At 48.1% G+C, this 15,398-nt stretch overlaps 4 protein-coding genes across 4 annotated transcripts; 3 read left to right on the plus strand and 1 right to left on the minus strand.

Moving 5' to 3' along the window:
• Positions 1-246: 246 nt before the first annotated feature.
• Positions 247-2,305, plus strand: LACBIDRAFT_187188 (uncharacterized protein; the record flags this gene model as incomplete). The annotated part of the gene is made up of 13 exons (XM_001873481.1): positions 247-288; positions 347-386; positions 439-457; positions 514-643; positions 696-739; positions 792-891; positions 951-998; positions 1,053-1,094; positions 1,154-1,340; positions 1,394-1,473; positions 1,535-1,613; positions 1,666-1,866; positions 1,924-2,305. The coding sequence occupies 13 exons, from the start codon at positions 247-249 to the stop codon at positions 2,034-2,036; spliced, it is 1,125 nt and encodes a 374-aa protein (XP_001873516.1). The 3' UTR covers positions 2,037-2,305.
• Positions 2,306-4,655: 2,350 nt separating this feature from the next.
• Positions 4,656-9,320, plus strand: LACBIDRAFT_301416 (uncharacterized protein; the record flags this gene model as incomplete). The annotated part of the gene is made up of 17 exons (XM_001873482.1): positions 4,656-4,811; positions 4,867-4,894; positions 4,948-5,299; positions 5,356-5,581; positions 5,631-6,104; positions 6,158-6,261; positions 6,315-6,533; positions 6,585-6,963; positions 7,012-7,433; positions 7,486-7,665; positions 7,720-7,944; positions 7,995-8,306; positions 8,361-8,585; positions 8,640-8,806; positions 8,864-8,958; positions 9,007-9,099; positions 9,156-9,320. The coding sequence occupies 17 exons, from the start codon at positions 4,656-4,658 to the stop codon at positions 9,318-9,320; spliced, it is 3,822 nt and encodes a 1,273-aa protein (XP_001873517.1).
• Positions 9,321-10,516: 1,196 nt separating this feature from the next.
• LACBIDRAFT_157347 (uncharacterized protein) lies at positions 10,517-12,026 on the plus strand (the record flags this gene model as incomplete). Its single annotated transcript, XM_001873483.2, has 4 exons — positions 10,517-10,737; positions 10,793-11,278; positions 11,329-11,753; positions 11,824-12,026. Coding segments are annotated over 4 exons (1,335 nt in total), but the record flags the coding sequence as incomplete, so codon positions are not given.
• A 348-nt stretch (positions 12,027-12,374) lies between these two features.
• Positions 12,375-14,177, minus strand: LACBIDRAFT_181287 (phosphopyruvate hydratase). The gene is made up of 7 exons (XM_001874103.1): positions 14,129-14,177; positions 14,019-14,073; positions 13,871-13,966; positions 13,386-13,817; positions 12,867-13,326; positions 12,636-12,809; positions 12,375-12,583 (listed from the first exon to the last, which is right to left on the minus strand). The coding sequence occupies exons 1-7, from the start codon at positions 14,156-14,158 to the stop codon at positions 12,496-12,498; spliced, it is 1,335 nt and encodes a 444-aa protein (XP_001874138.1). The 5' UTR covers positions 14,159-14,177; the 3' UTR covers positions 12,375-12,495.
• Positions 14,178-15,398: the final 1,221 nt, after the last annotated feature.

The raw sequence follows: 15,398 nt of genomic DNA on the forward strand, positions 1-15,398 counted from the left end.
AGATGGTTTCTAAATATCGAAGAAAGGAAGGAATTTGAAAGATTTACGATGAAAAATGACCCAAAAACGGATCGGATTGCCACAATATACTTGGCTGTATCCAAACTCTTCAAAAGCCAGCTTGGGTTTATACCACGTCCATCAGCTCGATTGCCCCCTCCTTCCCCAATCATTCCTCCTTAGAATACTCTTTCCCTACCTTCTCCCGATCTCCAGTAATTCTGCCCTCAACTTGAAAGGTCTCACATGTCGTTCGTCAAACTCAGCATCTTTGGAACTTCCTTCGAGGTCCAGCTTCTTACGAAATCTCCGCCGCTCTTCATTAACCGCTCTACCCAACCTATAGGTCACAACAAGATATGTCGATCTCCAACCAGTTGGAATGGGTGAGCTTCGAGAGGCATTTTGATCAGTATCATGGCTAATGCCCGGTGTAAGGTGCATTTGGGCTCGTCTGGTAAGTTTGGTGAATGTCTCGTAACCAAGGCGTTTCTGACTGTGTCTGCCCGACAGTTCGAGCAAGGACCAACTTACGGGCGCGTCTGTGGCGATCAAGAAGATCATGAAGCCATTCAGCACACCAGTGCTGAGCAAAAGAACGTACCGGGAGCTCAAGCTTCTCAAGCACATCCAACATGAAAATGTGTGTGCCGCTCTTCGTTCCCTTTCCTAACCAACCAGCTCATTTTGGCCAGATTATCAGCCTCAGCGATGTCTTCATTTCTCCCCTTGAGGATCTGTCAGTCTCCCCTCGAGTTCGTTGGGAGATTTCTTGACGAGCTTTGCGACAGATACTTTGTGACCGAACTCCTCGGAACTGACTTACATCGACTGCTCACATCTCGACCGCTGGAGAAACAGTTCATCCAGTATTTCCTTTACCAAATTCTGGTGCGTTCCTCTTGTCTCTTTTCGTACCGAGTCGATTCTCATCATGATACCTCTGACAGCGTGGTCTCAAGTATGTGCACTCAGCTGGTGTGGTTCATCGTGACCTTGTACGCTATTTTGTTTACCGAGAAAAATCACGCGTATCGTTCAACTCGTGTTAGAAACCGAGCAACATTCTTGTAAACGAGAACTGTGATTTGAAGGTAATCGCATCTGCTGGTCACGTAACACGCTGCTGACCTCTCCCACATTTGCCTTTCAGATCTGCGATTTTGGTCTTGCGCGCATTCAGGACCCTCAAATGACCGGCTATGTCTCCACACGATATTATCGCGCCCCAGAAATCATGTTGACATGGCAAAAGTATGATGTCGCCGTCGATATCTGGAGTACTGGTTGCATTTTCGCAGAGATGCTTGAGGGCAAACCCCTCTTCCCAGGCAAAGATCGTACGTCACCATTCATTTCTTGGGTGCAATGTTACAATGTTTTCCGCCGTCAGACGTTAATCAGTTTTCGATCATCACGGAATTATTGGGTACACCGCCCGATGATGTCATCGAAACCATATGCAGCGAAAATGTGAGTTGTCGTCATAAATCAATTAACCACAACCTCGAGGCTAATACCGTATGTTTTTCAGACGCTTCGATTTGTCCAAAGCCTGCCAAAACGTGAACGCATTCCCTTCAGTCAGAAGCTACGCACAGCGGATCCTGATGGTCCGTGCGATATGATGTCATTAATCTCTTCTTTCTGATGTTGTTATCATAGCCATTGACCTTCTTGAGAAGATGCTGGTGTTCGATCCCCGGAAACGTATAGATGCCACCCAATCGCTAGGGCATGAATACGTTTCGCCGTATCACGATCCCACCGATGAACCCGTCGCCGCAGAAAAGTTTGACTGGAGTTTCAATGATGCTGATCTCCCAGTGGACACATGGAAAGTCATGATGTACAGTGAAATTTTGGGTAAGAGTTTTTGCGTTATTGCAGTTGAACCTTCATTTATTCTCTCGATCACCGAAGACTTCCACCAAGTAGGCGAAGCATCGATCACGGCGAGCGGAATTCCAGGGGGTGCTCTAGCTGGGCCAGATAATGGCACTCTCCAAGCAAACGGGATCGTTCTTACTGCATGAAACCAAAACATTGATTCCTCGTGTTTTCGTTGCATTGGTTCTGTTCGATGAAGCCTTGTCTTGGACTTTTTTTTGCCGGCTTAGGACGTCATGTAACCCTTTTATTTTCTTTTCCTCTCCTACGTATGACCTCTTGGTACCATCTACCTTATTACACGGCTCATTCAATTTTTCTTTTTCTGTTCGTTGACCGCCGATTTCTCGTTCGGATATCACACAACAAACTAACTGTAATTATAAACCCAAGCAACCGAAAACTTGTATGGACCACTATTGTTGTCTCCCTCGTTACTTGTAGTATCTATGTCTCTTTCCCCCTTACCTTCTTCACATTGATTCTGGCTCTGCAACTCAATACTTACACACGACTCGGATCTACTCGGATCAATTGTCAACATTCACGTCGGTACTCTACCCTGGTCGCCTCGACCTTCCTCATGGTCGTCATCGTCTGTAGATATGTGGGTGTAATCGAACGTCTTCATCACGATCTTGACATAAAGTTCCGGTTTGGCGGTTGTGTGATCTCTCTTGTGTGATTTTTTTTTGGTTATGCGGTGCCAAGTGCTCGTTAAACATTTCTCTAGGTCTCCCTCGCACATGTGCACGTAGTTGTATGTATTCCTGCAATTCATGACCTTCATTTGATTCAGTAACTTTGCGCATCAAACGTTGTTCTTGCGTTAACTTGTTTTCACGTCTTGTTCACTTCCAAGGTTTTCAAATTGATTGCTTGACGCGTCCATCAATTGGTTGGTCGAAGTCGACGCGTCCTGCCAACGTTTTACCAACGTGCACTCTCCGCTCGAGGCTCAGAAACGCTCCGACATCATGAAGTTAATCCAATCGATCGCTCAAACCATCGTGTCCGTCCCCGAGCTCACTCCACAGGATTCGAAGGCCAACCTCAGGGCTTGAACTCCATGTGCGACGGCAATGACGTTCTCCATGACGTTCTCCAGGTACCGTCAAAGCGACGGGCAAGATGAGGCGGGACTGTCTTGGCCATGACGACGACGAGTCCAAAACCTGAGACTTTCTGTGCCAGACGAATTTGGAGCACTACCAGGAACCTTCACCTCCTTTCCCTGCTCCAATCAGTATCATCGAGTATGGAACATACAGCCTCCCGCTCGCGCCCATGGTTGCTCGTTGTCCCTACCGTCGCAAATGTATATGATAAAGATGCCACCCTTCAAAGTTGCAGCATTTTATAATCTTGTTATTAGGAAGCTGTTGATGATTTCAAGCAAATCAATCTTCTCACTGTCTATTATTCTTCCCCATCGTTCGTCATCTTTTCTTTTCTTTCTTTTTCCATTAATAATGAATCAGTTTTTTGGAAACACTTGGAGGGCTCTATCATATCTACAGCCAATCAGAGAATCTCGGTAGGGTTCACAAGATTTTAGAGGCGTCGATCTTACAAACAGAAAAAAGGTCGCGTGGGACAACAAATATACATGGACCTCTGCGCCAATCAGCCCCTCATCAGCGACGTGAGTGACCGGAATGTATTGAGCTGAACAATGATGAAGACTTACCAATGTGCATGTACTGATCTAGATATATATCATTGCCACTGAGAGCGGGGCATATTTGGTGTGTATTATCATAATCGTATCCAGAGAATTTTCTAATCCTCCCTTAGATTATGCAGGTCTTGCGGTTTCTCATGGAATATGGAAATACTTTGCTGCATGACCGGGAGAAATTACATGAGAGATGGACACAATTCATTTTCCATGCCCAGCTGCCAAATCCCGATCCGGCACCCTTGGAAAACGAACTTCTGCGACTGGTCCGGTGAAAAATATTTCCTTCGTTCGCAGCGTGTTCAAGTTGATATTCGAGTTTTAGATCCGTAACCCTCATACACCCGTCCCTTCCTCCTCCATCCGGACTCCTTCGGCTAACCTGGTGCCTAACACAGCCAGGTCTTTATAGATATCGTAATGTTCCATCGCCCAACAACACCACCAGCTTCGATTGTCTGGTTATCTGGGTTAAAGAAATCAGCAACTATCTGGGACAACGCCACAGTCGAATGGATTGAAGGCGATGATGTAAGCTATTGTCGTTTTTTGTTTGAAAATGCCATTTTGACAATACCCCGAGACTGAGAGCGTGAAGAGACTTGTTCATAAGCACATCCTGGCGGAGGAAAAAGGCGACGACTGAATTGCGGCCTTTAAGACGTTCAATTCCGTCAAGGTCCTGAGGTGAGTCAGGCTGAAATGGAGGGTAAGAACCGCATCTCCAAAATCTGTGGTTTTGGATGGGAGTGTCGCCCCTCCTAGTGGATGCGTTGCCTTGCCGTACTAGTAAATGATAATCTATAGTCCATTCGCTAAATTTCGTACACCTGGATATGCAGACCTTATGTCGTAAGCCCAACTTGATTTGAAAAAATGACCAGACAAGCATTTTTGCTGGTTCCGAGTTGGTGTACATCCGGGCGAATCCATGGTTGAATGAGAGCTTTTTCAGATCAGACCTCTAGCGCCAAAGCCGCCCCTAATTATCTATGTTAGTCACGTGTACATATTTTGACCGACAGGAGTTACGGAGGCCGAACCAAAGCTAAAGCCAAGGTTTAAGCTCTTTTCTTCCTTGACGATGGCAAACTCACGACGGCAGCGACCTAGCGCGTTTGATGTTTCGTTTCCTGGAGAGGCTGCAACGCTATCAGCGCAGGAACGGGCCTCTACATGTCCTACTTCGTCCAATGGCATACCTCAAAAGCGCAGAAATAACGCGACTAACCACGACAGAGTATGCAGTTGTTCAATACGAACCGACGGGTAACTCACATCAGAACGCGATTTAGGCACCGAAACAACAGCAGCTGCCTCCTGGTACGTGCTAACTCTTCTTATATCAAAAATAGAGGTCTGAATGTGAGGTTCAGTTGCGTACTACCGGCATGAAGGACCTGAGGTGATCGAGACTCAGGATTTGAACCTCAACGGAGAAGACCTCGACGATGCGGAGGAACAAGAAGGCACCAATACGAAACCCATTAGAATTCTCACCAACTTTTCGTTCTTCGATCCGAGACACAGGAATGAAATGGTACCGTTGACTGATCTGGAGGAAGACCATGGGAAAGATCAAGCGTTCGAGGGGGCTGGTTATGCAGTGGCCAAACCGAGCGATATGGATGAGGATGAAGGACAGGAAGAGGAAGATGAAGATGAGCCTGTGTACCTTCGTCTGGGCGCGATCTTTCGCTATACAATCAGCTATAACCCAGAGGATGAGTGAGTTATCCGATGAATATTGCGGGATGGTCTGTACTGATATGCCACCTATGAAGGTTGGTATGCATCGAGACGTTATTCGCTTATTATATCTTGGAGAAGGCCTCAAAAGCGTATGAACCTTTCTATCGGCCTTTCTACACACCTCGGCACATTGCCAGACTGGTAATCTTGTTCGCTGCTGAGCAACATCCCGAGAGCCCCGAGGCTTTCCTCAGAAATTTCAAGGAAACGGTCGACATTTTTGGCCGTACATATGTGGAACAAGATCTTTGGGATGCAGTACGTTTCTATGCCATCTCAACCAGCCAAATCTGATGGGTATGGGAAGGTTCCTGGTATTCGACGGGCTATTGAAGAATTTGACCAGTCTGATCAGACTCGACTAAGAAAGGCACCTATCATCCGGTATTTGCTCAGTAAATCACTGCCTACGTCGGACCGGGAACGGCATTATATACCCCAGCCTGCTCGCCGGACAAGAATATTACAATCAAAGGCATTCATTGGCGATCTAGATACCGCCGTCCTGAAGAAAGAAAATCTCAATCGGACCACAGTCACGCCGTCCATATTCGCTTTAGCTTGGGGTCGCGTACATGAGAAGTTGGATATCATAGGGCCTCCTTATCACCCCCTCAGCAAGGCAGAGAAGGAGAGTCAAAAGAGAGAAGCCTTTCTACGCCTATGCCGGCTTGTAACAAAAGCAAAGGGGCCCAACCCAACCGATTGGTCAAAGGACGAAAGGGTTTCCCCGACATCCGAATTCTTAAAGTCGGCCATAGTTGGTGGCGAAAAGTATGAAGTAAGTAGCTTTTTTGTTTTGTTTTTGGAGTTTTTATTCTTATCATTGCACAGGTTGGGGATGTTGTGCTCGTAAGAAACGGTGAAGCTCCATTTTGGACGCTAAACGCGGATGTAAATGATCTGTCGCCTGAAGTTATTTTGCCAGACTTGTTCTGGTGAGCGTCAGTCTGAACATTTTTTGTTACATTCTCAAGTTCTATCTCTCCAGGTTTGCAAGGATTATCTGGATCTCTCACGCCAACATGATGTACCACCTTCAATGGTACAATCATGGCTCACAGATCATGCTGGGGGAGCTTGCCCATCCCCAAGAAATCTTTTTAGCCAACCAGTGTGAAGAAAAAGAGCTCGAAACAATTGTCGCCAAGGTCAAAGTTCACGATGGCCCTTTTAGTAACGCCGTGAAGAGGGAAGAGTTCTTTTGCCGGTACGTTAATTTTTGTCTGCACATTTGTCCACCTATACTAATCATTGCTAGATTTATGTTCGATGAAGGTTCAGGCGCATTTACATCCATTGATAGCGACCTCTTGGCCAACCTGAGAAGTCTCCCGCCAAGAGACAACTGCGCTTCTTGTCAAGTTATGGCGGAACGAACACGAACGGAGAAGATGGAAAGGGTTAATACCGATGGGAGGTGTCAAAACGGTGTTACATACAACGGTAAAACATACCACATAGACGACGTGGTTCTGTTTAGGGCGGAAAGCGGGCCAGCGCATATTGGGTGTGTCACAAGATTGGAGTTTCCTCGACGCGAAACAGACTCGAAGACCCCGACAATGGTTCAAGTGAGAAGGATCGGTCGGATTAGTTCTCTTAAACATATCCTGCCACAAGATGTACTCGTTGATGAGGTACGTTGATATTCCCTTTCGTTTTGTGCACGCTAAGTATTGTGGTAGCGACATCTCTTTCTAACAAAAGAGATGACCACTTTCAATGCTGCCGATCTCATTCAAGTTGTTCTCGCCCCTCCAATGTCGTCGCTGACGGGCGAAGACGACCTCGAGGAGTGGTTGGCCCTCTCGCCGGATCATTTCTACCTGCGCTACCAGTTCGATTCGCTCAACCCCGAAACGTGGAATCAGAGGCAAAAGATGCCGAAGAACGAGGATTTTCTTGTCTGCCAAACTTGCTGGAGGGACAGACTGCGAGAGAAGAAGCTGGCGAGCCAATTCTCTGCATATCTCGAGCGTGATCCCCTTCCGACTTTGGATCTTTTCGGAGGGGTTGGTGCCTTTAGTAAAGGTCTTGCAGAGGGCAGCGAATGCCTTCGTGTCACCCACGCCGTTGAAATCGGGCCAAGTGCTGCGAAAACCCTTGAGTATGTCTTTGTCTTTGTTCATGTAATGTGTTTTTTTATGAATGATTGACAGACGAAATTCGCCCGGTACCATTGTTTATAATCAATGCGCGAATACCATGCTCCGTTATGCGATCAAGTCTTGTGAAGGCCATAAACCTGATCCACCTGTGCAGTTATTTGATGGAAAGACACCAGTACCTGCACCTCCAAAACCCGGCGAAATCAAAGTGTTTACTATTGGTTTCCCATGGTAAACAGTCAATACAGTTTCAAACGTCGATTTTTGTCACTCACGCACACACAGTCAAACCCATTCCACGTTGAACAGGTTCCAAGACGTGAGAGACATCAAGAGCAACTTGATCCTAAACGCACTCTCCTGGATTGATTTCTATCGACCTATGTTGTGTTATTTCGAAAATGTTGCTGGATTTCTCCAGTTTCGTGTTTTTCATACGGAGAACTCAGACGTAGAGGGAATAGAAATGGGTGGGCTGAAATTACTCAAACGGGGTCTTCTTGACATGGGGTACTTGGTCTTGTTTTAAGTTTGTGAATGAGGTCTTAACTTGTGTGTAGATACCAAGTACGCGAAGGTCTCCTCCAAGCCGCTCATTACGGAACCCCCCAACGCCGGGAGAGGTTCTTCCTGATTGCCGCGCTTGATGGTACTCCTCTCCCAGCTCTCCCTCAGCCCACCCACGATTTCCCCAAGGAATTTTTCAAAAACACCAACAGTGACGTAACATACAAAACAACTCCATCGACATCACTCTCGATCGTCTATCCTAACAAGAAGAGGATACAACCGATACGCTCTGCAAACGGTACGGCACTCCATCCATGTGTTACAATTGGAGATGCTATCGATGACCTTCCGCGATTTGATTGGTGTGCACCCCTTTCCTCCTTGACTTGACTTCAGGCTAATGAAATTTGAACTAGGACTCATCGAGATGAGCAGCGTAGTCGCCGGGGAAGAGAAGGTGTCCCAGGATTTCCATGCGATACAGAAGCACTCGCTCGTCGAGGGGTTAAACAATGTGGCTATGTGGGCCGGCCACCGTACCATCATCCACCGAAAACGGTGTACCAACGTCAGGCTCGAATGAAACCTGTCAGGAACTTGCAACATTTTACCAGGATTCTCAAGGCTGATACGGTAAAGCGGTGAATCTCGTTTTTATCTGTGTTGTTGAACGTGGACACTGATTAGTCCATAAGGTGTATAAACATTCGATTGGAGCCCAATGCAGATTATAAAAGTACATTGCTTTTTGCTTTCACCATGGTTATTACTGACGAATGGAGAAAAGCTCTGCGTGCTGACCTATTGGAGTGGAACACTGCCAACCCGTCTTCGGCAATGGTGCGAAAAGGTTTCAAGTCTGGTACGTCTCGTCTTTATCTCGCTCGACAGTCTCACGACTGACATCATGCTCGTACAGGTGCATATGGGCGTCTAGATATGAACGCTGTCTTTCCTACCACAGTCACCAACGCAGGACCTACAGCCAAGCAATCGAGATGCCTTCACCCTGATGTGCGTCTTTCCTTCGTCCACACGTCATCTAGACTAATCCTTTCCCAGTCCCATCGGATGCTGACTATCCGTGAGTTCGCAAGGTCCCAGGGCTTCCCGGACTCTTTTGAATTTGTGTCATTGAAGGACAAGGTCATTACGGTATACATGTTTCTCTCTGTCTGGTGCTACTGGAGCTTATCGGCTGTTCTGCGTAGATACAAAGGCAAATCGGCAACGCCGTACCTCTTCCACTAGCCAACGCTCTTGGACGCGAACTCCGGGCAGCACTTTTCCAGAAATGGAAGCGAGGTCAGGAGGACGCCATCGTGATCGACGATGTCCCTCCAAGTAGCGACGATGATCCTATGGATATTAGTTAAACCCAAGTAGATTTTTTTGACCATGGTCATGCCTATCATCTGTAGATACCCTAATTATGTATAGTTTATGGACATCGCGGACAAAGTTCCGGTCATGCACTGCTAAAGATCAAACGCGGGCAATGTAGCCCTGCTGCGCTCTGTGTCTTCTCCGTCCCCGTTAAACTCACAATCCCAGCTGGTGCGAGTGCCAAGAGATGATTTTTTTAGGATGTGGATGATATAACGTGTGATCAGGGTCCACTCTACTACATACCACTAGCGCTGTCAAGTTTCATAACCTTTTACAACCTTTTCTACTTGTTCTCTTCTTCCCCTCGTGGCCATTCTTTTCTTGTTCTCTTTCTCTACCAGCTATGGACGCACCCACCCTGGTTTTGGTGCCTCCGACCCCAATGAAATTTGACAGACCATCGCCCCCGCTGACACCGGTCTCAGCACCGTCAATACCACTTCCCACACCCGGACAACCTAGGTTCTCAAGGAAAGAACCTACTAACAGAGCCTCATCCGAAACTGCCATATTTTCCATCTATTCCATGTACGGTGACGACCAAGCTGCGAGAACGAGTTGGGCGTCACCCAGTGGTCCAAGTTCCCGGACAAAGAGCCCACCAGCGCTTATGGACGACCGCCATGATTCTTACTTGGGTTATAGCGGCCGTGCATCCTCTGATTTGGCGTATTTCGACGCAGGCGAAGACACTTACTCACCTCCGTCAATGTCAACACTGGCCTTTCACAACGTTGTCAACGGCAACGACAGTCCTCGTGACTCTCAAACGACTTCATCCTCGCGGCCAACCTCCAACTATGCAACACCCACATCCATGCGAACACCTTCAATACGACAACTAGCTGACCGCGGCACCCCAACGAACCACCTCTCAACTTTTTCAGACGCAAACGCACCTGGCCCTTCGCGTCAAAGGGACTCCGAGCAGAGTGCTTCCCTTATCTCGCGGCGATCGTCGCGCAGCTCTCACGTCTCCCGAAATCGGAGATCATCCCTCTCCACCCGCGATCTCCCACCCCTTCCCCCGTCATCACGCACAACACCTTCTCCAGGGGACATAACTCCGCCTCGGCAGCTTTCACCAAACCACCTGAGCCCCAAAGCACCATCAAAAACTGCTGGGAAACATCCGCCACCCTCTTCCTCCCCGTCCAGCAAAGTGTCTTTAGTGCCTTCAGAAGGGGAAGACAACGACTCGTTTCATGTGAGAAATACCTATGCGCAACTGGAGGTCTCGGGCGTCAAGGGCGATGGATATGAGGAGGGGATTGAACGGACTCGAGCTAGAATAGGTACTAGTCGGCAAAGTCAGTTGGACGCAGAAGAAGCCCTGGGAAATGGGAAAGAGAAGATGAGAGACCTCCATCCGAAGGAAATTCAGTTTTTGGCGAATGTGGACCGGTGAGTTTTGCATTTTTTTAACAATCCATGTCATAACTGAAGGATGCGACGATAGTTATGGTTTCTTTACCATCCCATCTCACGACCGATTAATCCTACTCAATTCTGGCCCTCTTTTGAAACGATTGGCGCCGAGCTCAGCAGGTCCTCCATCAGCATCACCTAGCGCTACATCATTGTCTACCCTCCCACCTGTCCCACGGCCAATCAAAGAAGCTTCCCGAATAGCCAAGTGGACTCGCATGCTTATGCCGCTCAAACGCAGCCCAGGTGGCAACGTCGAAACTTGGCGTATAAAGCCGCCCAAAGCGTCCAAGCTCCGTGAACGCACGTACAAAGGCGTTCCAGACAGATGGCGTGGAGCTGCATGGGACCTCATGATGACTGGTTATTCAGGAATGACGCCACAGGGCTTGGAGAAGCTGGTCGACGAATACCACGACGCGCTGGAGAAACCATCAAGCTACGATATACAAATCGATTTAGACGTGCCGCGGACAATTAGCGGGCATATCATGTTCAAGACGAGATATGGTGCTGGGTATGTCCTTCAACACTGCGTGGTTGAAGGGGGATCTAATCATCCTACAGACAACGTTCCCTATTCCACGTCCTCCACTGCTTCTCGCTCAAATGCGAGACATGCGGGTACGTCCAAGGCATGGGCCCAATCGCCGCTACCCTGCTCTGCTACTTTGAGCCCGAACGAGTGTACGCCTCCCTCGTCCGCCTGCACGACGCCTACAACATGCACACCGTCTTCAACCCCGGCTTTCCCGGGCTTCTCGAAGCCATCTACGTCCAAGAGCGCATAACGGAACAAATGATGCCAGACGTGTACGCTGCGTTTCGGAAACACATGATCTCGACCACATCGTATGCGACAAAGTGGTACATCACGTTATTTGCCAATTCTGTACCGTTCCAAACACAGTTGAGGATATGGGACGCGTTTTTGTTGGAAGGGTACGACGTGTTTGTTGCGGTGGCGGTTGCTATTGTGTGGGTCTACCGAGGTGAGTTATTCATTTGTTTACCTTCCCTCCCCGCGTTTTATGATTATAGAAACTAATGATGCACATATAGACCACATAACATCCAACGCCGCCAACTTTGAAACCGTACTATCCCTTCTCTCCTCATTTTTCGTCCCAGAAGACGAGAATGCCCTCCTTTCCTGGATAGAGAAGACTCTGGGCGATAAAAAACTCAGAGCTAGTGTCCTGAGATGGAAACGAGACTGGAAAGAACTCGTCGCCACAGGAAAAGATGCTACGGCTCTCCTGTGAGCACGATTAACTTTATTCATTCATTTTACGTGTGTTTCCTTTTCTTCCCCTCTGTCGGTGCCCCTCGTTGGTCTTTTTTTTATATTGTCTATGTTTTGGATATCTGCTCAAAACTCGAATTTGCGCGTCACCTGCTCACTCTCGGTTTCCTCGGTCTCTCTGCTTGGATACTTATACCGTCACCGTCATCTATTATCGTTTTTCTTCGCATTCTGTCGCATATTATTTATAGAACCACTATCCTTTCTGTCGCACACATCAATTCATCAGTCTGTAGCATATCTTTATTCATGCACGATAGGTCTCTATAATTCAGCCATGGCGCGACCAGCAGCAGCACAACCTTGGGAACTGGTTACAACATTATTTAATAATTCATCTCTCCGTCATACGACAACAATGTTAGTGGGATCATCGAAATACAGCATTTTGAGTCGAAAACGTCCATCTTGTTTTATGGTTGCCCAATTTACTTCTTGAGCAGAGCAGGGGGAGTGGGTCCAGCGGAGAGACCTCTGGTACCAGCGTAGGTAGCACCAGTGCCCTCAAGTTCCTCCCTACAGATATCATTCAGGAAACATCAGCTCACATAAGAACGTGGTGACGTACTCGATGCGGAGCAGAGTGTTGTACTTGGCGACACGCTCGCTTCGTGCAGGGGCGCCAGTCTTGATTTGACCGACGCCGAGGGCGACGGAGAGGTCAGCGATGATGGTGCTTTCAGTCTCACCACTGCGGTGAGAGATCATCACACCCCAGCCGTCTGATTGTGCGAGTTGGGCGCTGTTGATGGTCAGAGCAGTGAGTCGCTATTTTTTAGATTGAAAGGCATCAACGCACGCTTGGATCGACTCCGAGATGGTACCAATCTGGTTGACCTTCAACAACAAGCCGTTGCAGGCCTTCTTCTCAATAGCAGTTTTGATTCGGAGGGGGTTGGTGACAGTCAAATCATCGCCGACAATTTGAATGCCGCTCTTGGCAGTGAAATGTGTCCATGCTTCCCAATCATCCTGATCGAAGGGGTCTTCGACGGAGACGATGGGGTATTGCTTAATGTAGCCCAGGTATAGATCGGCAAGCTCAACACCAGTGATCCACTTGCTGGGGTCGGAGTTGGGGTTCTTGAAGTCAAGATCATACTTGCCGTCTTTGTAAAATTCGGAAGACGCAACATCGAGTGCAATCTTGATCTTGCCCTCATAACCAGCCTTCTTGATAGCCTCAGACAAAAGCTCGAGGGATTCCTCAGCACCAGAAACGTTGGGAGCAAAACCACCTTCATCACCAACGTTGACGGCTAAACATATTTAGAGGAAGTCATTCTGGTGATTACATGCTTCGTTGTTGAAAACATACCATCAATACCATATTTGGCGCTGATGACCTTCTTAAGGGTGTGGTAAGTTTCCGTGCCAATCTTCAGAGCCTCAGTGAATGTGGTAGCGCCGGTAGGGAGGAGCATGAATTCCTGGAAGGCCAGTTTGTTACCAGCGTGCGATCCACCGTTTATAACGTTGAAGGCGGGGGTAGGAAGAACGAAGGGAGGCTTGACGCCAGCGAGGTCAGCGAAGTGCTGGTACAGAGGTACACCCTTCTCTGCGGCGCCAGCTTCTGAAACTGCGATGGAGACACCGAGGATGGCGTTGGCACCGAGTTTACCCTTGTTGGGGGTACCATCGAGCTTGATGAGGAAGTCATCGATCTCCTTCTGCTGGGTGACAGTCAGACCGGACTTGATGAGTTCAGGAGCAATGATGTCGTTGACGTTGGCGACTGCCTTGCTGACACCTGAACATATATTATGAGTATATGCGCGTCTTTTGCTTTTGTTCGACGCCTACCTTTGCCGACATAGGCAGACTTGTCGCCATCGCGAAGCTCAACAGCTTCGTGAATACCGGTAGACGCACCCGATGGAACGGAGGCACGGTAACGACCTGTGGTAGATTTTTAGCTTGCAGTACATATTATTTGTGCTGGGGCTCTTGCCTTTCGCGGTGTAGAGATCGACCTCGACGGTGGGGTTTCCACGGGAGTCGAAAATCTAGTGAGAGTGGTCAACGACACGGACGACGCAGAAGGTATTAAGAACAACATACCTGGCGAGCGTGGATCTTTGTGATGGACATGATGAGTAGACGGAGAGATGTATTTCTGGGCTTATCTCAATCGATCTTTAGTATCAATCTAGTTTTCTCACGGGTGATCGACGTCAGTATCTCGTCAGTTCTAGTCCTCCCGATTATAGCCGTCGGCGTTGAGTTCACTGTTCCCTCCAAACGGCTTTATGTTCGGATCCGTTGAACGTTCGTTCAGCAAATTTAACGCACAAAGACATGCCCATTGTCCAAGTTTTGGTGGGTAAGCATTTCATTGTAATCGATCTCAGTCTATCGGATTCCTACAAATTCAAACTCCCGATATACGCGATACCCTGGAACTTGTCGGTTAAAAAGCGGTGATAGATAATGGGGCTCCCCAACGAACCTAGTTACAACCCTCGGTGAATCAAATCATGAGGCGCCTTTTCTGTTTTTGCGACCCTCGGCCCTCTTTCCGACAGGCAGTGACTTAAGAATGGCTGCTTGTTTCCGGTTTTTGTTTTTGACGTTCGCGTTTGAGTAGAAGTTCGACACCTTACGCTGCGTAGGAATGAGATGAGCAATATAGCGTCAAAGTCGCGAACTTCGCAATACCTTGTTCGTTTTCATACGCGGCTCTTTCTGGCGCGGGTCTGTTTGTTCCTCGTCTGAGGTATCACCTAGAAGAGAATATAAACACTTCGCTTGAAGCAAGTGGTGTTATAAATAACGGACCTTCGCTCATATCGACAAGTTCCTCCTCATTTTCGTCTTGGGATGTTTCGCCTGATGCTGGAACGTCGTCCTTAATCCCTTCGAAAACATCATCCCACTTCAATTCCTCTTCAGAATCCTCAGCCTCGTCCGAATTGCTGGCAACATCTTCGTTTTCTTCCTCCTCGTCATCGTCTTCTGCGACGTCTTCAAAGTCCTCATCCATTGGCTGCACATCCTCTGCCACAAATGTGTTCTTTTGCATCAGTGACTTTAGATTCTGCTTCACTCCAGGCACTTCGCCCTCCGCAGCCTTGTTTTTCCCCTTCACATCCTTCGCCTTGCTCAATCTCTTTTTCTTTGCCTCAGCTTCGTTAAGCTCTTCGCTCCTCTCAGGTGGAGGTACGAAATACGGAATCCGACCACGAACCCAATCGCTCAGTACAATCTTCGCGACTGCGTCCAGATCCGGCTCTCCGTGCTTCAAAAGTCTCCCCTTCATCCTCGCAAGCTTGTCCAAGAAGACTTCCGGTTTCCAAGCCTCAGCAGGATTGTCCTTATTCGGTAAAGGAAC

Source organism: Laccaria bicolor, genomic scaffold, assembly GCF_000143565.1.
Source record: "Laccaria bicolor S238N-H82 LACBIscaffold_1 genomic scaffold, whole genome shotgun sequence".
Classification (NCBI taxonomy): domain Eukaryota; kingdom Fungi; phylum Basidiomycota; class Agaricomycetes; order Agaricales; family Hydnangiaceae; genus Laccaria; species Laccaria bicolor.

Coding starts and splice junctions, on each gene's coding strand:
- LACBIDRAFT_181287 (XM_001874103.1), bottom strand. CDS start 14,158: ATGTCCATCACAAAGATCCACGCTCGCCAG. Junction 13,967..14,018: donor CGATCTCTACACCGCGAAAG/GCAAGAGCCCCA, acceptor AATCTACCACAG/GTCGTTACCGTGCCTCCGTT. Junction 12,584..12,635: donor AACACTCTGCTCCGCATCGA/GTACGTCACCAC, acceptor TGATATCTGTAG/GGAGGAACTTGAGGGCACTG.